Source organism: Pyxicephalus adspersus, chromosome 9 (genome assembly GCF_032062135.1).
Source record: "Pyxicephalus adspersus chromosome 9, UCB_Pads_2.0, whole genome shotgun sequence".
Lineage (NCBI taxonomy): Eukaryota > Metazoa > Chordata > Amphibia > Anura > Pyxicephalidae > Pyxicephalus > Pyxicephalus adspersus.
This window is the reverse complement of record NC_092866.1, coordinates 41,149,760-41,172,815: the sequence shown is the minus strand read 5'-3', so window position 1 is coordinate 41,172,815 and position 23,056 is coordinate 41,149,760. Positions and strand designations below refer to the sequence as shown.

General features: G+C 37.7%; 1 protein-coding gene across 2 annotated transcripts in view; it reads right to left on the bottom strand.

Moving 5' to 3' along the window:
- Positions 1-3,386: 3,386 nt before the first annotated feature.
- The window catches only part of CHID1 (chitinase domain containing 1), a 339,220-nt gene continuing 319,550 nt past the window's right edge, over positions 3,387-23,056 (bottom strand). For both annotated transcript variants that reach the window (XM_072421678.1, XM_072421679.1), the window contains exons 11-13: positions 9,403-9,483; positions 6,784-6,826; positions 3,387-4,215 (exon numbers count right to left, since the gene is read on the bottom strand). In XM_072421678.1, the coding sequence (XP_072277779.1) occupies positions 4,117-4,215; positions 6,784-6,826; positions 9,403-9,483 (223 nt within the window). In that variant the 3' untranslated portion in view covers positions 3,387-4,116. The remainder of the gene's footprint in view (positions 4,216-6,783; positions 6,827-9,402; positions 9,484-23,056) is intronic.

The following is a 23,056-nucleotide window of genomic DNA, read 5'->3' as shown; positions in this document are numbered from 1 at the left end:
ACACACACAGAATACATCTTTACCTTACTGCAGTGTTCCTGCTACATCCACCTGTGTTCATGTTCTGTCAGGTCAATACATAAACACTTCAGAATATATTGATTCTTACACTTCTTCCCTTTAAACAAAGAAAAAAGAAACCTGCAGCATCATTTACAAACTGTAAAGGAACTAATAGGAAGTGGTGTGAGATATTGACAATTAGTGAATTTGTGTCATGCTGATCAGTCTGTGTATACTGTGTGCATGACATATGAGCACCCTAAGGAACTGAAAAACAACAGCAGAACACAACACTGACATGACTTCTGGGTGTGTTTGTGCATCTACTTAGGGTCTGTCAAGCTGCCAGAACTAAAGATGGTTGCCAGGGTTTTATATTACCTCTCTTCTCCCTGGTTACTCATTGGTACACTAAGACATTAGGGTAGAGTCCACTTTTTAATACAAATTCTGGTCCTATAGAGGCATTGTTAAGGTATATCAGAACCAATGAACGACCCAATACAAACAGCCATAGAATGCAAAGTACCTTAGGAACTCTCTCCATTTTTGTGTGTCAGTGCTTAAAATACTTTTCTAAGTGACCAAATCCTCTTAATATATGTAATAGATTTCAATAAAACTCTAAAACAAGGAATTAGAGCTGTTCAACAATTGTAACCCGAGCACTTTATGCTTGATGTGGTTATTAGTTTTATTTTATTGAAACATATCCAGCAGGGATTGGACATAATATATATGTATCTCAGCCTATTACTCCTAATGTTTAATGCTGGCCTAGAAAAGAAATAGATTTATTATCAGTTTGATTGTTATATCTACAAAAGGGATGCCTATATATATTATATCTGAGTAGGACACTACCTTTGTGTACATGAATCATTGTGTATAAGCCCATGCTGGTCTGGATGACTGCAGGCAAAACAATAGTTGTTATGAAACTTTCTGATTGGAGTGGCTGAACAATGGAGCCTGCTGGCGTCTTTATACCGTGTGCCACAAATAGGGCACAAGCTGTCAAAGACAAAGCTTTGTGGTATTTAGGCTTCACAAAAAAAGGATGCTCAACCATCTGCACAGCATATTTCTGAATACAAACCAAATCCAGAATTATACCTGATGCTTAACCCGTAGAAGACTATTCCCATTCCAAGGGCAACCTCATCAGAGAATGGCAGCAGTAATGGTATATTCTGAGGCACTGCAGTGTGTACGAGGAGGAAAAGCAGTTAAACATCTTGTATAGCAGGTATGAATTCCTCAGGGTTGGAGGAGATGTGTTTATTCTGTGGGCTGACAGGCGTATTAAACGTTTGTGAGGTGTGTTTGAGATGCATTTCATCTGACAAACTCCTCACACTGCACTGTGATCAATGCTTTCAGGCCTCATTATTCCTGCTAACCTTCAGTTTGTATACAGAGCAGAATCTGCTCTTCAAACTGGCTGTATACACACTGAATGCTAAGATGAGATTCTGCCTGAGTGTTGGTATGTATATGTGTAGAGAAAGAGAAATGTCAATGATTAACGTGTGCTGAAAGAGGAGCTTTGTGCCACAGACAAAATAGAAGCAAGTAATAGGGCAAATTTTACTGAAAAATCTGGACTGCCATAGCAAAGTGATTCATTACAACCTTCCACCAACGCAAGGACTGCCAGATTCTATGATAGAAAAAATATTGCAGTGTTCTACAATCCTGAAAAGGCTATTTAGGCATGGATTAATAGGGACATTTTCTTTCCATGTCTTATGGATATCAGGCACAGTAATTATATAACACACACAGAATACCACTTTTTGTATCTATTATTTTCTATCATAACTTCAGTTTTATTTAAAAAAAAAAAAAAAAAAGAAAGAAAAGATAACTTTAAAAAAAATGCTGCACGCACCTCTTTTTTCCAATTCCATATGCAGACATTCAGCATGTCATAGATCAGTATGTTTGAACCAATAAAAGCTTTCATTAGGTTTTAGGAACCTTCTCTGCTTTGTCTTTAGTACCTGTGATGTGTTTGTGAGTATGATGGATGCTGACGACTCCATGTCACATAGTTGGGTCTTTTAAAGAATGTAACACAGTTTGTGCCAATGCTGTCATAGGTAGACTAAAGGCTTTGCCCATTGCCTCATTAAACACTGTTATGCAAGACCAACGTGGCATTGTATGGGTTAAGCACCTTAGGCATTAGGGCTGTAGAAAATGATTGTTCAGCAGCAGAAGAAAATGAGAGCCTTACAAGGACACTGGCAGAGAGAATTACGATCCAAGTGAACTATCAATCCTAACTGGGCTGGCCTGTACAAATTACATTACGTGCAATGAATGTGAGTTTGCAGCAAAAACAGCCTACTTCATTGTGCTTCCCATTCATTTACTCCTTGTACGTGTAATTGGGTACCAGGAGTTTAAAGAGAAAAAAACAAAGCATAGGTAATATAATACAATCGCTCCATTTTTAGTTCCCACACAAGCAATATTTATATATAATAACATAATTTATACCTAATGGAGTGAACGTTAAAGGTTTCACCATGACAAATGTTTTCAGGTCAGGGGAGAGCCAATAAGTAAAGCACATTTTTTGATGAGTTCTGTAGCGGTTTTATTGTCATTGTAAGGCCGTTACAATTCCCATCATTTAGCTGTGAATAATTAGTGGCACTAATCTTAGATCAATGCTCTATAAGGGCTTAATAAGTGCCGAAACTGAAAAGCACATATATTTGGGATATTGACGTTACTCTAAATTCCTTTGTAGGGTGAGTTTAATGGAAGCCGCCATTCCTGATCACTAGCTTTCTGGCAGTTTGCCTATAGTAATAGTGAAACAAGACCATGAAATCTACAGGGGAGAGAATTACAGGTTATATGTAATTTCAGCTACTTTATTTTTAACATTTATAACTGTGAACAAATTTTATCTGTATCTAAACCCAACTAAAATGTATTTTACAGCAGCTTAGCACAAAGATGTGATGGCTGCATTACCTTTCTTTTTTTAAGCACAGCTTTTGCAAATGCAGAAAAATAGCAGGTAAATCTGCCATATACTTACTGTAAATATATCTGAAAACTCAAGCAATGTTATCTCTGTGGAGTACAGAACCCCCTTCCATGTTAGGCAGAATTGAAAAATCTCCTTTTTTTTCTTTTCATGTAAAGAAATGTTTCCAGTTACATTTTCACCATTAAAAGAGTTACTAGATTGCTCATCTCCATTTGTTGGCATTCAACTCCATCAAACAGTTTTATAAGTCTAGTGATACCAAGCAGGTGAATATGTACAGATTCAGCCAAGCTTTTTTTATAAAGACCCCTGACTGTACTGTACAATATTATTAACCAGTTATGTCTAATGATTACATACCAACACCGGCTTTTCTCCTCTTTTTTATTGGTTGACTTATGATCAAGGTTTAGGAAAACAAATTCTTTAACAAGTTGGGATCATTTGTATGTGAATATAAAATTCTACAATTTTTAAATGAAAGGTTCAGCATTGTTCAATTAAAAGAAAAATAATGTTGACCATGTTCTTTAAACTGTGAATTGCATTTATTGTTTAAATATTCTGTCTTTCTTTCTTTATATTAATTGTTGTGTCTCGTTGCAGAAAAGGCTAATAAGGCGCTTATGTGAACTCGATCACAGTTTAAACAATACAGTTAAAGGTATTGAGTAAAATAATTTTCCCTAAATTCTTCTTTCCTGTATCTAGTACACATGCCATGAGATAGAGGACTACCTGGAAACGGATAAATGAGGTAAAGTTGATGAAAAAAGCAGATGATAAAACCTATAAAAAAAATTTAGAAAAAAAAAGTACACCAATCATTTCCCATATATGTTTTGCAATCTCCTCCATAAGAATATTTCAGTGAAAAAGTACATTATTGTGGGTGGGTTGAAAAAAGTAAAAACTACAATCAAAAATCCATGCTGCTTTGTGCTTGGAGAAGCCCTGGAGCAACTGGAGTGAAAAAGCAACATATTGCTAAATCAATAAATTTCCATCATTTGTGACTACCTGCTGACCCCTATTGCTTCATAAGTCTGTTGAAAGATGTTTCTGTTAGTAAACGGGGTCATAATCCATTGCCAATGTTATCATAATAGGTCGTAAAAATAGTCCAGGCCTTGTCCCAGCTCCCAGATGGAAATTCCAGTGCCAAGCTCCCGTGCAAGGTCCAGCCGTACCTGTATTGACTGGTAAATGGAGATCACATGTCAGTATAATATCTAGTCACCATAAAAAAAGAGCAACTTTTTCAGAAAAATATTTTGTAATAAAAATTAACAGAATAATTTTGTAAAACAAGTATATAAAAAAATCCTTCCTGAGGCTTGTAGCAGGAATGGTGAGGCCTTCTGATTATTCCTCGGGAGAGCCACCTAAGAGTTAATCTTTTTAGCAACTCAAATACAAAAACATGGAATATTGAATACATGTGTTGTGGTTGTACAGATGGATTTGTGTAAACTGTCTCGTCTGTGCCCTTGTGAACATCTTGTGTCCTCCTACCCACACCAGGTTGGGGTGGGAGTTACCCGATAAGAAGAAAGTTATGGCTGTTATGCCCAGATGGGTCATGAGAAAGAAAGCAGCTGGTAATATACAAAATATATTCTCATACTAACAATTGCAAGTTTTTTTCATATTATAATGTAACAAGGAGGTTTGGTCAAAATGAGCTAGCAATGATCATGTAATGAGTTGATTGGTTGAGATCAGTGATTGTTAACTCCAGATGTTGCTGACGCTGACATTTACTGGATACTCGTAAAGAAGTGCCAGCTTCTCCCTGCCTGACTCTAAATAATATGGAAATGGGCACTGCCTGGGGTAAACTGAGTCGTGTGATATTGCTGCAGGAACTGTTGCTGTTTTGGACCATTGTACGAATCCAATAAAGATAAGTACTAACTTTTAATTAAGCAGTGCCTGAGTCTTTTGTGTCGTTCTTTACCCTTTAACCCTATGACACAAATACCTCTAATTTGTTATAAGGCAGGCTCAGTCCCACTAGTGTACTCCAGAAAACGGATGGTTTAATGCAAAAGCATGCGTTATCATTCCAAACTCTCACCTTGCTGTTCACTGCACTGTTAAAGCGTAACTAAATCTAAGAGGGCAGGAAGGATCCTTATTACAGAAGGAAATCGCTTTGTCTCCTCTGCAATAAAACAAACTTAACATTTGCAATTATTTAAATATCTTAACTTTTGATAATATAACTTTGATTATATGGAGGACATTTTAGTCATTATTACAGCCTTAAACTGTTACTTTATTTTACAAAGTAAAAGCAAAAAATTCAAATGTCAACAATGTAAAAAGGACGAGTGAAATGGTAATATTGGAAAGTTCTGAAGAAAACAATCACCAACCCCCAACCATGATGTGTGGGGGTTTTAAAAGAGAAAAATATACAAATAATAATAAAAATAACTCTTCCAGTGCTGATCCTATTACATTAGTTTGGGACAAGGCATCCATACAATGTAATAGGACTGTTCTGTACACATGTTCTGCTGCTTCTTAATTCATTATCAAGAATCCCTAAAATTGATATTTATTGTTGATACAATTTTACTATACACTAAAATGGAGCTTATTCAAAGCTAAGGACCCTTTCCTACCAATACATGAGAAGTGCACAGGCTGTGGATGGTTCGCTGAGTTATCAATGTACCGTGGGAAGTATCTGCAACAAAACACTCTGACCCATGTGTAGCACATTTTTCTTGGAGCATTGGAGATCAAAGAGGACGGAGAGTGCATAGAAGGTAGGTACAGGTAAGTACAGGCTTGCTATCAAGTCTCCCAGGCAGTAAAATTGGTACTACCCTGGGTGGACAAAGTAAAAGTTTGCTGTGTGTAATCAGTGCTCTGCCTGGGAATTGGTGAACTATTTTCAAATAAACAAGCATTACCGGCATGCGATTATGAGAGATATTTCAAGCAGGTAAACCACTTAAGTTAAAGTGTAAAATATTTAAATCTATGTTAGGATATGTTCCTGTATTTTAGTAGAGCCAATTTTCATTTTTTAGGGGGGGCTTGCTATTAAAACAAATTTACCTTGTGATCCTGTCAGTAAGTGGCATCCTTTTTAAGAGTGACAATGTTGATTTAAAGCAGTTTAATGTATCAGCAGCATTGTCAATCTATGCAAGGCATGCTGAAATTAAACCAAGAGTGCACAGCAGGTGTATAGTATTCCTGGGCATCCAGACTACACCCCCTGAAACCCACCAATTGCTGTAAATCTTTGTTTGAAAAATAATTCCTAATTTTGACATTTGAGCTGGGAAGGAAGACCAGGTGGGGGTCCATTACTGAGGGAGTCCACACTAATAGTGAAGGGGGTATGCCAATTAAACAATCTATACTGAAGGGGTCTCTGCCAACTAAGGGTCTGAGCTGTGCAGGAATAGGGAAGAGGGTGAACAGGTCTATATTCCGCTTCCACAGATCTGTAGTTATGCCTATAGATAGAAATTATTATCACAGTGATATATTGTACACTTATCAAAATATAGACTAAGGACCTGTTTTATTAATGCTTTGAATATATGTTTCATTCTATCTGCAGTATGGACACACTTACTTTGGGTGATAGCTAATATATGATACATGACAAATCACCTTTAAAGTGGATTATATAAGCAGGGAATCATATCACTTAACCGAGCTGCAAAAACAAATGCTAAATAAGAAGATCACAAGAAGTGGCCAGATGGTCTATGATCTGAATGTATACAGAATCTTACCTTTAAGGTTGGATAGAACACAGCATGTTTTCCTCCTTTATTCCTGTAAAATATATATTTTTAAATATAATAAACCAAATAAAGTATTGAGAAATACATGTCCCCATGATAAAACAGATAAAAAACTGCTCAAAAATGTAGGGATCACTCAATCAACAACACCTATAACACCTGGACAATAAATCTTCTGGGATTTCAATTTGTCCATTAAGGAATAATAGGCGATTGTGAATCAATTTCACCTGTTTTAGTGCAAATGTGAGCAACAACAAATGGACAGGGGGGTCAACAGCAATTCAACCCCCCAATAGGTTATTTTGCCACAGAACATGGAGGGGATACCAGGAGATAAGCCTTGACATAGACCTCCATGTGCCAATGGTACCCGGATAGCTGGAATTTATTGGGATGAAATCCTCAGAGCCAATCAGCGCTTATGATGGTGCAAAACAATGCCAGACCTTGTGGCCACAATGTGTAGGCTGTTTCCGAAAGATGAAGACATGGATGCCATTGACTATATTCCATGTTGCCCAGAACTAAATCCAATAGAAACCCCCTAGGACATTATATATTGGTGCATTTGACTGCTCTAAGTAGCTGCACAGACTGTCAATTATTTCACATTCCAAGCCTAGGACAATATCTCCCAGGGCACCATCCTCCAACTAATCAGAAGATGATTTAGGATTCAAAATCAAAGTACAAAATTGAAATTGCAGAATGATCAAATTTATGTGAATTTTATTATAACTTCTAATGACTCATTATGTCATTAAGCCTCATTAGAAGTTATGATAAAATTCACACAAGTTTGATCATTCTACCATTTCAATTTTTTTTACACAGATTTTAAGCCTAACTTTGAATCATCAGTGGGTTAATTACACTGATTTTCATTGATTGTTCTTACATCAATGAACTACACATCTATATACTTATGTATATAAAAGGAGATTTTTAACTTGAATATTTTGTTCATAAAGATCTGAATGTGATTTCGGTGTTCCCTTTACTTTTTGAGCAGTATATATATATAACATATTTTATGACAAAGATAAGCAGAACCTGTAGTTTTAAATGATTATGGATGCACATTTTGCATAAAGCCAAACAGGGCTGCTTTCACTCTTCCCCATCAATCACAAGTGTGTATTCTAAACTGGGACTTTGACTTTTGTAGCTGTCCAAACAGTGGCACTGGTGAAGAAATAGCTTGAGGCTGCCCTGGAAATTAGTTTGTAGTAGGAGCTGGGAGGGCAGAGGAGCCAGAGAAATGAGGTGGAAGCAGCTATAAAAGACTCCTATTGGTGGGGTTTTGCTGTACTGAAGCTGATGTGTGGAGTGTCATGGAGGTCTGAGGGGTATTAGGGGGGAGGGTACTGGGTGTGCATAGTACATGAATGGCGTCATGGAATGGAATATGATGTGTGGGGTACATGTGGGGAGTATCATGAGTTGTAAGGGGTAAATGGAGGGTGTTTTGGGATGGGGTGTAATGGGTACATGGGGAAGGACTTTATTCCCCTCTTCAGGGTAAGGGAGGTCATCAAAAGTTTTGCTGGGGGAACAATGATTTCTTGTTACACTCTTGATGCCAAAGTTTCCATGTTTACCACAAGACACTTTATTTTGAAAAATTAAGAAATCCTGACCATTAAAAAAACAGGACTGGGTAAATAGTCATTACGATAGTAATGTTAGAGAGAGAAAGAAAAAAGCAGGCGTTTGTAGGGCAAGAGTATGTTTAAAAAACTCTAAATTTTATTTAAACATCCTAAAAAACTACACAGTAATCATCTACACTAGCCCTAGGCTAACATTGATGCACTGGTCTTGAAATCATAAAGTAAAGATCTTTTGGTACATCAGGTTACATTTACAGCAATCAAATCATTCCAATTCAGGCTGGGCAATTTGGATTCAACTCCTTCTTTAAACTGTGGGGTCTTTTTCTTTGGTGGAACATACCTCCCACTAGACATTACGTAGGACAATCCACTAACTAACAAGTCATTTTTTGACTATTTGGTTTTTTTCTATCATTTTTGACCACGCTCTTTTCACATTTTTGGGTTGAAATGGTGGAAAATGATCTATACCACATCAGTTTCACTTGATTAGGCATTTACCCATGTTTCTATTTGGGTGCTTTAAACTTGTAACTATTTGTTTTTGAAAGATGACTGAACTGAGATTCTGATGTATACACTAGAATTTCTAACACTTAGCAGAAGTGAATAGGGCAAACTGTAACCCACAGTTTTCAAAACATCACATGATAATAAAAACTAGTTGAAATTGACTACAAGTTGCTATGTATATGGCTACTACACAAAAATAATCAGACTCCTTACAGAATACAGCTATTAACTATTGTTATCTTTGCAAGGTATTCACAACGTCTACTTCCGGTTGGTAAATGGTCTCCTAAATTCTGCACATGAATATACATATATAATATATACATCCCTGATACCAATTTTTGTCTGCCTTGGTATGTTACATGTTAAAATATGTCATAAACCGTAATGTGATCATGAAGCTTCAAAAAAGAGAGTCACAATTCTCCTGGGATTTGGTACGTTGACAAATACAAACAGTCCAGCGCGTACTCACTTTTTATATTCCAGGTAATGCTCAGCAATGTGCTGGTCCCACAATAGCTTGGGCTTGTGTTCCTTCAATATTTCAATGTACCTGGGATCAAAACAAGCATAAGGTTAAATTAAATCACAGATAGAGCATGATGTATGTTACACTGTATGCTGCGCACAATCTGAAATCTCTTCTCAATAGCTAGAAGCTGTGTCTTGTAAAGCTCCCTGTTGCAAACTTCAGTGGAAATTACCAAGTGAAACCAGAGAGAATGCCATTATTCGTTACAGAAAATGTCATCCTCTGACACCAAGATTGCAAAAGTTAAACATTAATCTAAGAATTCATGTGTGCTGATAATTTGCACCTTTTTCCTTTTAAACTATGGCTTTATCCAGCAGAAGAAAGCTTTATTCACAACTGCACTTGAAATTCAATTCATATTTCTATGATATCATTGTCTTGCAGTTTAAAGCCATATTAGGCAGTTCTTGCTTGTTCCTAATTCTGACAAGTAGGGGGTAGGAGCATCCACATCCTTTTTCAAGCAATATACCATCTTGCACAACAGACACATTTGTTCAGACCACTAAGATCATTATTTAAGTAATCAATTACAGGTAGTCCCGGGGTTATATACGAGATAGGGACTGCAGGTTTGTTCTTAAGTTGAATATGTGTGTAACTCGGAACAGGTACATTATTTTAATAAATGCAACTAGTTTGTCACAACATAATATTAGGCAGCGTGGTGTCAGTACTGTATAACTTCCTCATTGTGAGTTAATCACCAACAAAGCTGAAAAAAAGAAAAAAAACTTAGACATTCGTTAACTCCTAAAGCAAGATGTGCTTTGATATGCAAAAAGAAACAGCTGCAGTGTTTTTCTTGGTCATTAAAGAGTTACAAGATGTTACAGATCAGCTCAGTTCAGCTCAGCTCAGCTCAGCTCTTAAGATCACTCATATCCTCAGCTGTGTTTAGTAAAAAAAGTTTTCTGCAAGTCATGCAAACCGTCCCCTCCACCCTATAAAGCCTCTGTCCTGCAGCAAGGAAGCCCCGTTTGTATCTAAGGGCCGTCCGTATGTCAGATGTCCTTAACTCAGGGATTACTTGTAATTTGATTTTCTTCACATTTTTGTTCATCAGATGTCTACACAAGAGCCCAAAACAGGTGACACACCATAAATACCTCCATTTATAAGATCTAGAAAGCCATGGGCCTCATTTATTAATCTCTCTATTGCTGGAGAGGATACACTTTCATCAAAGAACCCTGGGTGATCCAGCAAACCTGAAAAAGATCTGGCCCAGGTTCACTGATGAAAGTGTGCCCAAAAATATTCAAAGGAAGTGTATTTGTGTAGATGATTAACCATCAACATATATTATATATGCAAGTACAGATCTTGAATTATAACATCACTGCAACCCTGCATGCAGCCATACAAAACACAAAGCTGTGCCCCAATAAAGTTGGTTGTCAGGTGTAAACATTTTGTGCTGGGGTAAGATCCCACTATTAGGTACAGTAACTTTCAATCTTTGGAAAATAGGATTTACTTTAATGGGAAATTTAAGCAAACAGATCTTTTGAAAATCAAAAATCGCTAAAATACTGTATGTACGTAGCAACCAACTAAAACAACCCATTTACAGATAAATAAAAACATCAAATTTGGAAAATCCATGCATATGGCTGTATGTGACTTTGATATACAATTTGTTTGGAATATATTTTCATTATTGTTGTCCCTGCAAGCCAACTTTTAGATGCATACACAAAGAATAACATATTATCTGGTTACACAACAGTTACACAAATTTGTGTCTTTCGTAGTTTTCATTTCAGTTAGTGACACAAAGTAACAACTGCCAAGCAACCAGAATTTTTAGGCCAGAACCTGTGTACCTTTTAGTTTTTCCATGACTTTTTTTCTTTTTAATAGGAAGACAAATATCTCCAGTGTGGTATGAAAAGGCACTTATTACTGCAATGCAGAATAATACATTGGTGTAATGTAGGGCTATTTATTCTGAATTACAGTTCACCTCAACACAGGATAACATGCTATTATGTTTTGTGGCAAACCATAGACAACAGTTAGTCTGTTTTTGTCAGTTGTAGAGCACTGGGCCCTCTATGTAAATAAACTAGTTGCCATAATGCAATGTACACAATCATTTGATATAAGCAATGAAAATTTAAAGCAGCCCTATCACCAAAAGTTGTACTTTATATAATAGGGTAGACAAACCCCTTTATATAAAGTAAAAATGTGCTGTTTTTTTTCCCCAAATGTTTTTTTTTCTTTAAAAAGAGGAAGACTCTCCCCTTCTCTCCTTACTTTACTGCCACAGCAGTAAAGACTAAATGGGAACACCTATGTCACATATCCCAGGAGGCTTTGGGCTGGTCCTCCTGGGCATGTCTGATATTGGGCAAGAGCAAAAGGGTCTGAAAAAATTGCCACTCTCAAGAATGCGCAGTGAGATTAGCACTTTTTTTCAATAACAGCAGACTATGTCACCTGATCTCGCATCTGAGCAGTGTAAGATTGGTTGACGAGGAAAGAGAAGGAAAAGGATTCCAGCCCCCGGTGCTTCCACCACACTGGGACGAAGGAGGATTCAAGGATGGCACAGGACCTAATCAAAACCAAGAATTTAGTACAGTTCAGCTTGATTGTAGAGTTGACTAAAGAAATGCTGATATTTCTAATTTTTTAAATATTAGTTAATTGTTATTTTCATACCAAAAAAAGTCATAATTTGATTCAACCTCCCTAGCGGTAACCCCGAGTGTGACTCGGGGTAGAAAAAAACTTTGCTAAAAGTGGTAACCCTGAGTCACACTCGGGGTAGGTAAAGCAGCGTTAATAATGATAAATAAAGCCTTACCTTATCCGCCGGCGTCCTCCTCCGTTCTGTTTCAGCGATCGCATGGCTCCTCTCTTCCTGTCTTCCCCATGCAACAGCGTCTCCATTCTGATGAGTCACCGTAAGAGTTCCCGGTGACGTCCGTGCGGGTGTTGCCCGTGGGCGTGGGCGGCAGGAAATTCAATTTTTTTGTTTTGGATTCAATACAAATAACTGTATTGAATCCAATACAAAGTAGCCAGTATCTTTTTGACCATTGGAGTGAGTGATACACTGTTACAGTGAACTGCCTACCTGCCAATACATTTGATTACTGACCTCTGCCTGATCTTTTGACTACTTCTCTGCCTGCTGCCAGCCCTGACCTCTGCCCTGGCATCCAAAAGGTGTCCCTCAAGTCAAGCTGTAAATGAACAACTTGCAGACAGTGAGAGCGACTTGGAATCGCAAGTAGAGTCCAGTGACAGTGATTACCCTGGAAACCTGTCATTGAACACAGAAAGCGACAGCGATTCGGACACTGAGGTTAGTGACATCCGCATCTGGTGCTCTATTGATATCAGTCAGCCTCAGCCAGTGCCCCCAAGATTCCCATTCACTGGGGAGCCTGGTCTGAAAGAGGTGGAGCACAACCCCCTGGCGTACCTGGAGCTATTTCTGAATGACAAAGCCATACAGAAAATTGTTGAGAAAACCAACAGGTACGCCGAGCAACAGTTAGCTGCCACATCCAGCAGGTTTTCCAGGACCAGAAAATAGGAAGCTGTCACTGAAAAGGACATTTGGCCTAATTATTCTGCAGGGAGTGGTGGGGATGCCCCTGCAGAAGTGGTATAGGTCCACTAATAGGCTGATCGCTACCCCTTTTCTTGGAATAGTCATGTCTGAGTATCGTTCTTGCCTAATAATGAAGTTTCTACATTTTTCAAATAATGAAACATTTGATGAGACCACACATCCTGCGCCCAAGCTAAAAAAAATCTAGAAATTGTATCAGATATTGTTGGAGAACTTTAGCGACAGCTATGTCCCCCAAAGAGAAGTAACCATTGATGAAAGTCCAATGGCCTACAAGGGGAGGCTCAGCTGGATCCAATATATAGCATCCCAGAGGGCCAGATTTCAAGTCAAGTCATTCATGCTATGTGAATCAGCAACAGGGTACATATGGAACACCCTCATTTACACTGGGAGAGGCACAAAATTTAGCCCCAGATTCAGCAGCTTTGGAGTGGCAACATCATCTGTGCTGTCACTAATGGAGCCATTGCTGAATCAAGGATATTGTGTTACCACCAATAATTTTTACAGCTCCCCTGAATTATTTGAGTTCCTGATCAAGCATAAAACTGATGCCTATGGCACCGTTAGAGCTAATCAGCGAGAAATGCCACCCATGTTTACCAAAGTAAAGGTGAAAACTGGAGAAATAGTTGCCTGGCAAAAATGAAAAATGATAGCCCTGCGGTGGCATGACAAAAAAGATGTGTGCCTTTTGAGCACTGTACACAAAGCAGCCACTGCTATGGCTAGAACAAGAGGAGGGAAAGACATTGTGAAACCACAGGTTGTTCTGGATTACAACAGCACCATGGGGTGTGTTGACAGAGCTGACGAGGCGATTACTTTTTATCCTGCTGTTAGAAAACAACAGAGAAAATATTATAAAAAAATGTTTAGGCATCTGGTGGAACAATGTCTTTGGAATGCTCTCATTCTTTTCAAAACAAAGAATGACAGGCCTGTACTTCACCATGATTTTATCTGGCAAAATTGTGAGGCCATATGTCTAAAACATCAAAGAGCAGAAACGGATAGAGTTGGACACCGTGCTACCACGGTGGTGAACCCAAAACGCCTGACTGGGCGCCACTTTATGGACCATGTACCACCAAGCGCAAGAAAAGAAGCGCCAACGAGGATGTGCGTGGTGTGTTGCGCTAAGCGTGATGACACTGGGAGAAAAATAAGAAAGGAAACCTGGTTCTACTGCCCGATTGTGATGTTGGACTCCCGGGATGTTTATTAGTTGTTTATTAGTTTATTAGAAAAATCATAAAAACCTCAGATTTTTGTGTTTTTTATTTAAAGTTTATTATTAAATATAATTATCATTATTATTACATGATTTTTGTTTCAAACCTAATTTTACTCAGATTCTTGTTTGGACATATTTTGGTGAGTTATGCCTAAGAATTACAGGCCTACAATAAAAAAAAATTTTCATGAAAAAAATTTACCGCTTTTAGACATATAAATCCAGAAAGAAATGAACCGCTAGGGAGGTTAAAAAACATTTAAAAAACAACAATAACAATTTGAAGCTTAAAACTAGTGGTTAAACTTTTCTACATTATGCTTAGGTGTGATGTGCATGTACTTTTAGTCTGCCGTCTATCATTTCTGAGCTCTTTTGTTGTGTCTGTTGCTGCTGAAATGCATGGCACAAATAACTCCTAGAATACATAAATTGCATGTTGTAAGATGTGTAGGAAACTGCAAATTAGGACTTGACGTATACAAGTAGTAAAAGAGCCATTTCCTAGATTTTTTTTTAGATTTTTGTGTTATCTAACCTTTCCCTCGGGAAATATTTGATTTCTATTTTCACTTAGAAAAGCCTCTCAAATACTCTTTGCAGAGGTAATTGAACATTTCCAAATGCCATTGTAAATCTTGAGCCTTCTAATGCAATATCTCACAATACAAATGCATGTGGTTAAATTGATTTATTTGTGGGCCTACATTTTACCCTGAAAAAAATCTGATTTATATGTGACCACAAAGGAAAAGATTTAATTAAAATAGGAACACTAAAGACCGCTTTTCAAAAAACTGTGTCCTGACCTCAACTCATATGCCATATGAGAAAGATATAGATATAGAAAGATGTAGCAAGCCAGAAAGTTTATGAAAAGCTATTGTGAAAGTTCTGGTTGGATCCAAATTTCTCACCTAACATGTTCATTTCTTTCTGGCTGCAGATTTAGTAAAGAGGACAGAGATATGAGAATATGTGAGTGTTCCTCACAGCTAATCTCTTTGTAGGAGCTGTCATAGGTCATGCCAGTATAAAGTCAAGCATTGTCAGTTCAATGGCCCTAATTTATTAAAGCTCTTCAAGGCTGGAGAAGATACACTTTCATCAGTGATGCCGGATAATCCAGCAAACCTGGAATGGATCTGGTCCATGAAAACGTTTGCTAACAAATAGCTTTTAGAAAATCCATTCCAGGTTTGCTGGATCACCCAGCTTTACTGATAAAAGTGTATCCTCTTCAGCATTGGAAAGCTTTATTATTACAGGGACAATGGGCCTGATTAATTAACCCCCCTAGCGGTATTCCGTGTGATTCGGGGTGGATTTTCCATGCAAAAAGCGGTAATCCCAGTCACACTCGGGATCACTAAAAACAAAAAAACAACTTACCTTGTTCCATAGTCCTGCTGGTCACCGCAGCTCCTTGGGACACGTCTTTTTTTTCTTTCATCCACAGCCGACGACTGCAGAGACGTTCTCTGGGGTTTCCCAGTGACGTTGGTGCAGGCGGGAGGAGCGGTGGGAGATTAAAATAATTTTGTATTGAATTTAATACAAAATAGCTGTATTGAGTCCAATACAAAGAAATCTTTATATAATATATAAAATATATCATATATTTATTATACATGCTACTGTACAGTTATAATACGTTTCACTATTTTTTTTAACAGATTTTTATGTATTTGTATTTCAAGTTTATTAATAAATTTAATAAATATTGGACAAATTTCTGTTACTTATGCCTAAGAATTATAGGCCTACAATGTAAAATAAATTTCCATGCAAAAAAAGTAACGCTTTTTGCGTGGAAATACGGACAGAATTATAACGCTAGGGGGGTTAAAGCTCTCCAAGGCTTAAGGAGATACACTTTCCACAGTGAAGCTGGGTGATCCAGAAAACCTGGAATGGATTTCTTAATATAATTTGCTATTTGTTAGCAAACCTCTTTATTCCTGAACAAGATCCATTCCAGATTTTTTGATCATCCAGCTTCATTGATAAAAGTGTATCCTTTCCAGCCTTGGAAAGCTTTAATAAATCAGGGCCAATGTCTTTAGAGGCTTTTGGTAACAGAAGTGTTTGTCCCCAGTAATAAATATAATAACTGGTTTTTATAATGCAATATTAGAAATGCCATATATTAAATTGTGGTTCCAGCGAACTTTCGGGGTACTAGTAAGGTGAAAGACCAATAATAACAAAAGGTATTGAATTTTCTTATTTGTAATACAGAAAAAATAAAACATTTGTAGTTGGATATATATTTGAATATATTACCACTTGGAGCAGATATTTTTTCTATATAACTTGAGGTAGTGCACATTTTATTGTGTGATTTGTCTCATTTATTACAACACTAAAATCGTGTCCTTGGAACAAGACAGTTATTTAAAAGCCTTAAAATGAATATTATTAACTAAAATGCACAACATTTGCATAATGGTAAACAAAAAGGGTGTGGGTGAAAAAATCTAATAGGTTTAATAGTGCTATTTAAAATTAATGGAAAGTTAATCAAAGCTGAAAGAGAAAGGGACTTTATTTTGAACAGTTTTAAATCCACTAACTGCAATGTAACAAAAAGTCTGCATTATAATTCATGCCCCTACCATCCGAAGTTAATTACAATGTAACAAAATCATGGAATCATATCTTATTTCTAGTTCTTAGATTTTGCAACAGCTATATGAGGTTTGAGCCAAAAGTTCCCAGAATTACACTGTCCAGCATGTAGAGCAGGGGTGTCAAAATTAAATACACAGAGGGCCGAATTTAAAAACTTAGATAAACTTGGGGGCCAAACATAAAATTTACTGAAAAAATTTGAAGTTTTTTCTTTTCATTAGCTATAAAACATTTTCATATGGAAACAAGGAAGTTTTGCTTAACATTCAATCTGGATAAAGCTTATAATAGAGAAAGAGGCCTAAGATTTTTTTTTAAGTTTAAACTCAAAAAACTTTTAAAATCAAAATGATCTACCAACAATAAAAATGCTAAACATATATTTATTTATATGTATCCTGAGTATGACACAGAAGTGACAGGAGCCAATAAAACTGAAAATGAATTGAGTGGCAGAAGATTGCACAGATATTGAACTACAAGTCTATAGTGACAGGAAAGCTGCAGCTCACCCGTCAGAGGAGAATGACTGCTGCACAAGATACTTCCAGCACTGCTCACCTCACACTGCCCACCTCACACTGTCCTCTCTGCCTCCCTCACCATTGAACCTTCTCACACATAAAGACATTGCCGGCGTCCCTATAGACTTGGGCTGCTAGGAAACAGCAGGAAGGGGAAAGGCAGGGCTCTATGTGATGCCTGTGATGTGTGAGAGGGACGGTGAGGGGCAGAGTTCTCTCACCCGCATTGCTTGCGTCTATGGAACAGTCAATAGCAGTGATGCCGGGAATTGTAGTAGCAGTCGGGCCACATGTAATTCATCTTCGGAATTCTTTGGAGGCCAAAAAAAATGACCTTGCGGGCCAGATTTGGCCTGCGGGCCAGAGTTTGACACCCCTGCTGTAGATCGTTGCATGCAGCTAAGCTGTAGATGTCACCACCTTTGTCACTAAAGAAGTAGTCAGCAAAAAGTGTTGTCACTTGAAAGTCATTGAAAGCTTTGTTTCTTGACATTGCCTGCCTTTTTTAGTTTTTTTCCAGCTGTTTCATGATTAATGCTTTCACTGACTGCAGGGAACAAGGAATTTGTGTTGAATTCTCGTACAAACTGGGCTAACATAGCAGAGACCCAACAAATGGTAAAACAAGCATTTGGGAATGAAGCTAAAGGTCATGCTAAAACCTAGTTCAAATGTTAAAAATGGGTACATGGGTACATGAAAAAATCCATGAGGATTGCCATTTAACAATTAATGACCTTTGTGAATGGCTTGGTTTGCCATTTGGGACTTGCAGACAAATTTTAACTGATAAACTAGAATTTTGCTGCATTGCAGTAAAATTTTTGCTTTGTCTCCTGACCACTAAGCAAAAAGAAACATCAGGTTGCACAGAGCTCAAACAACAATGTGAGGACAACCCAAACTTCATTTCTTAATTCATTACTGAAGATGAAACATATCTATGAAACGGAACAGCAATCACCTCCGTGGAAGTTAAAAAAATTCACCAAGACTAAAGAAAATAGATCTGTTTTTTGGCTTATCCACAAGGAATCTGTCCAACAAGGAAAGACGGTAAATGGTCTATTCTACTATGTTGTCCTAAAGAACAGGTTCGCTGGAAAGGTCCGGAAAGATCCTATGGAAAAACAAATCTTGGATGTTATATCATGACAATGCACTGGCCAATTTCTCAATCATAGTTTATCAGCTTATGACTCTCACTACCTTTGACCACCCCATCCCCCTTACTCAGTCAGCTTAGCCTCCAGTGATTAAGAGAATAAAGCAGGAAGGACATAACAAAAAATGAGTTTCACAGGTGTTTCCAAGCATTAAAATTGCACCAGGACCAATGCAGCAGACTCCTTTAAAGGAGAAGGTATCAGTTCACTTGTTATTTAAGTACACAAATTTTGATAAGGAAAGCCCATGAACTTTTGACTTCATATAGTCCAAGTGTGCAATACAGTGTTAGGTATAAGTATCTCTTGTACAGATAATGGGATGAACCTTTCAAACTGATAAAAGGTTTTGGCCAGCTTAATTCACTGGACATTGAAATATATACAAAGTATGACATTAATTTAGACTATGTTTTAAATGTTCTTTCTTGTAAGCCCTTAGTCCATACCATAAAAAGAATTATAAGCAGCACTCTGCAAATAAAATGTATTTCTGTTCAGCTATTCTTGCAAATCACACATCAGCTAGGCAGCATACTCATATTCTAGTCCTTAACTTACTATAGAAAAAGCACCACAGCTGGTCAACGTAAACCTGTTCTAAGAGAACCATGAAAAGCCATTGCTGGCTTTTCAGAGGTTTAATATCTGTTGAGTTACTTACCCTGAATAAATATGCAGATTGGAAATGGAAAAAAGGATTAGACATTGATTGTCAGAGACTCTTATCTACATACTTGTTACTGGTCATAGATTTAGAGCTTACTTGGTTTGTAGCAGAGTGTTACTATGCCTTAAATTTAGCCAGTCTATTCATCACATATTAAATTGAAGATAAAAGCTGGAAAATCACCCTGAGCAATGAACTTTATCAGAAATTCTTGGCTTCAGAAGCTCAAATTATCAATCTATGTCTAAAGCTGCAAACACACGCAATTATTGTCGTTGGAAAGGATCTTTCACGATCCTTTCCAGCGACTAAGGTCTGCACAATGCATGAACGAGTGCTGTACATACAGCATCATTCTGCTCTATGGAGAAGGGAGGGGGAGAATGATGGCACCCTGCTGCACTCTCTCCCCCTTTCTTTTGCATTAGAAGCGTTCGATGGACGATGGGCACTGTACACACGTCAGATTCCAGTCCGATATCGGCCCTGAGCCGATTATCTGGTGAGAACCATTAGACGTGTGTATGTAGCTTTAGTGCTACACAATCAAATCATCTCTTGGCTGTACATAGGAGCAGCACAGGACTGTGCCATTTGAGGGCAACCATAAGGCATTTATCAAGGCCCATCCCAGTTTATTATTGTCAATGGTTCCTAATGAACCAAAACTACATTCCTGTAAATGTTAGTTCAACCTACAAACAGTTGAGTGTTCTATGTATAAATATGACTAACATTATGGAATATGGGTGTCTGTTGTTCATCATTATAGAAAGAGTTAAAGGCAGGTTCAGACCTGTGGCGGGAGCAAGTGATCCTGTGTGACTCCTGGTAGCTGCCAAACTGCCAGCTGCTTTTCCCACAGAACCAGTGTTTTCAGATTTGACAGTAGATGGTAGAGAGTGGTACTGGACCACTGATTACTGCCTCTAGTAATCCTCTATTGAGCTGCCACGAGTAGACACTATATGTAGTATCTCTCCCAGGGCAGCAGTAACCGCACTGCAACCACTTCACCAGTCTGAACGTAGCCAAAACGTGGCCAAACACACACTGAACCCTGTAGGTCATTAACATAATTTGAGCACTGTCCATAAAAGCTTAGGATCACACAACATAAATTTCACTAAAGGACCAGTGGAAGAGTTTGTGAGGATAGACAAACATATCCTGATAATCTAAATTCAAGCACTGACTAAAGTAAGACCTTTATCATTGAGACTGAGATCTAGAGACTGTCACTAGGCATGTGGGTCCCAGCAGTGATGCAGTATAATAGGCAGATGTCCTACCATTATTTTTGATGAGACTTGCTGTAAGGACATCATTGGTATTGGGAGACAGCAGTAGAGAAAACCTATCTGACAAAAACAATGACCCTGAGGCACCATAAACCATAAAAAACATGGCACTGTATGATGTAACTGTTATGAAGCGCAAAAGGTATGCACTGAAATCTCAATAAGAAAAAAGTGATTATAATATTGATGCATGATGCAGCCTGCAATTCTGAGAATAATTAGACAGAAGTGTGTAATTTATTCTTTGAAATTAGCTGTTATGCGACACCCACAGGCAAAACAATGAAATCTCTTTCAAAATATTTACAAAAACACACTTGCCAGTTGCTCACTGTTTCTCATGTTTTGGTGGAGGTCTTCTGAAAGTGTGATGAGATTGCAAGCAATAAAATGTTATTAAGAGTTACTGCGAAGAGGAGCCTAAGCCTGGTAATAAATTGGGATTCTGAAGACATCATGAAAGCCAGACTCCCCTTTTGTGGGAGAAATATTTTTTCTCCCATATAAAATTGAGACGCACATATAAGCTGCAAATGAAAGTAAAATTGCCTTTGTAGGGAGCTAGATGGGAGGGGGAAGTTTGCTATTCCATTTCAATTCTGCCCTTTTTTTTAACAAAACCCTCAGGAAATAATATGTTTCTGTGCTAGGAGATTATAGGGCCTGCACATAGCTCCAAAACATGTGTTACAGGACATGAACAGGATTTCAATCGAAATTACTGTTTACTTACACACTTATACATGTCATAGACCAATGTAGATTATCAATCATCTAAACAATGCTTTGTGTCTGACTGTTACTCTTGTTGTCTAATTTGCTGTGGCATTGTGTATTGTAAGATTATAGTGTGCTCCACAATGATTTAGTAGTCCACTCAGGTACTTTGTAGCTCTAGTCCCAAAGTATATTTCTTAACGTATGTTATCCTGTTTTTGTGAGCTTTTCGCTTGGGTGCAGGCATACTGTTTGTGCAGATTGTGCTATGGCAGAGGAGCCAGCAAGGTGCAGGTAATGGCCAAACATAGACTAGAAATTCTTCCTAGAAAAGGGCTCCCCCTTCTAGTATTGGTCATCTGGGTGCCACGGTGGATAGACTGTTTCACCACTTCCTCCAATCTAAAAATATATTCCATGCCTTCTATTTTATAAAGGGCATAGTTATAATTACTAGAAAACAAATGCTGTATGCACAGCACAGTGGAGGAGATTAAATTCTGAACATATTGGCAGAGGACAAGATTGACAGCAGTTCAGGATACAAAACAGTCTGATCGGAGAGCTTTTGACTTGATAACCTTATGGACGCTGGCAAGCAACACCAACCAGCCACACAGCTTTGTAATATATTTATTTAACACCCTCATTCTAGAACACTCACACTGTGCTCTAATAAGAGCAAATGCAGGAAACGTAGCTGAAATAATGAGCAGAAGTTCCTGTAGCAAATCCCAGATTGGCCCTGCTGTCAGCCCCTAAATGTTGGTTTTTTGTTTGGCGAAATAAGCCAGTGTACAGGCCAAAGATCTCTCTGCTGGACAGGCAATAAATGTATAAAGGAAATACTTTTTTTCAGGAGAAAAAAGCAAACCTATTACCTGCAACAAAAGCGATCTATACACCAATATTTGTTTTCACATTGAAGCATTTTCAGTTATGGCCCACTTTGTTACTATGGTTCAGTTTGCATAGTTATTATTTGGTATACAATTTGTTGTAGTAAATACAACTTTAACATATTGCACTTCAGTGTTTTTAAAGAGGTATATAACTGCATGGTCAATAAACAGGAGCTTGTAATAGCTTAAAACATTGCTCTGTATAATAGAGAGCAGTGCAATGTTGATTGTATTGCAGCTCTAACAGCACATTGTGCAGTCACATTCACTGTCTTTCTGAAAATTGTATCTTTGATTTTAGGATAGGAAAAGGTAATAGGGTTGGATAGTATTATTCTTTTATTCTACACAATTTGTGCAGCAGCAGGAACAATGCTTCTAATGTTGGCCCTGTCATTTAAAACTGTCATTTGAAAAAGTCCCAACAGTAGGAAGACCAAAACCTAATGTTCTATAACATTGGACATTTATTGATATTAGTCCTTGAAGCTTATTCGGTAATAACAAGTACAAGACACTAAAAGCTCCATTCATGGAGATGAATTTATTGATGTTGATAATTTATCATATTTTCCTAAAAATGTAAATAAACATTTAAAAAGGACCTGTACTCAGGAAGCTTTACCCAATAAAAAGGATAGAGGCAGGGGGTAAAGACCTGGTCCTCATTATTGCCTGTATTATCCCAACTGCTGATCTTTTCTCCATTACGGATTCCCTATTTTACCCTGTTCTGTGTATAGGGGGGCATCCTGGTAATGTCAGGGTTTTTGCTTCATCATGTCACAGCCTCCAGTAGAACAGTAAACAACATAATAGTAACATTACAAAATCTAACAAAT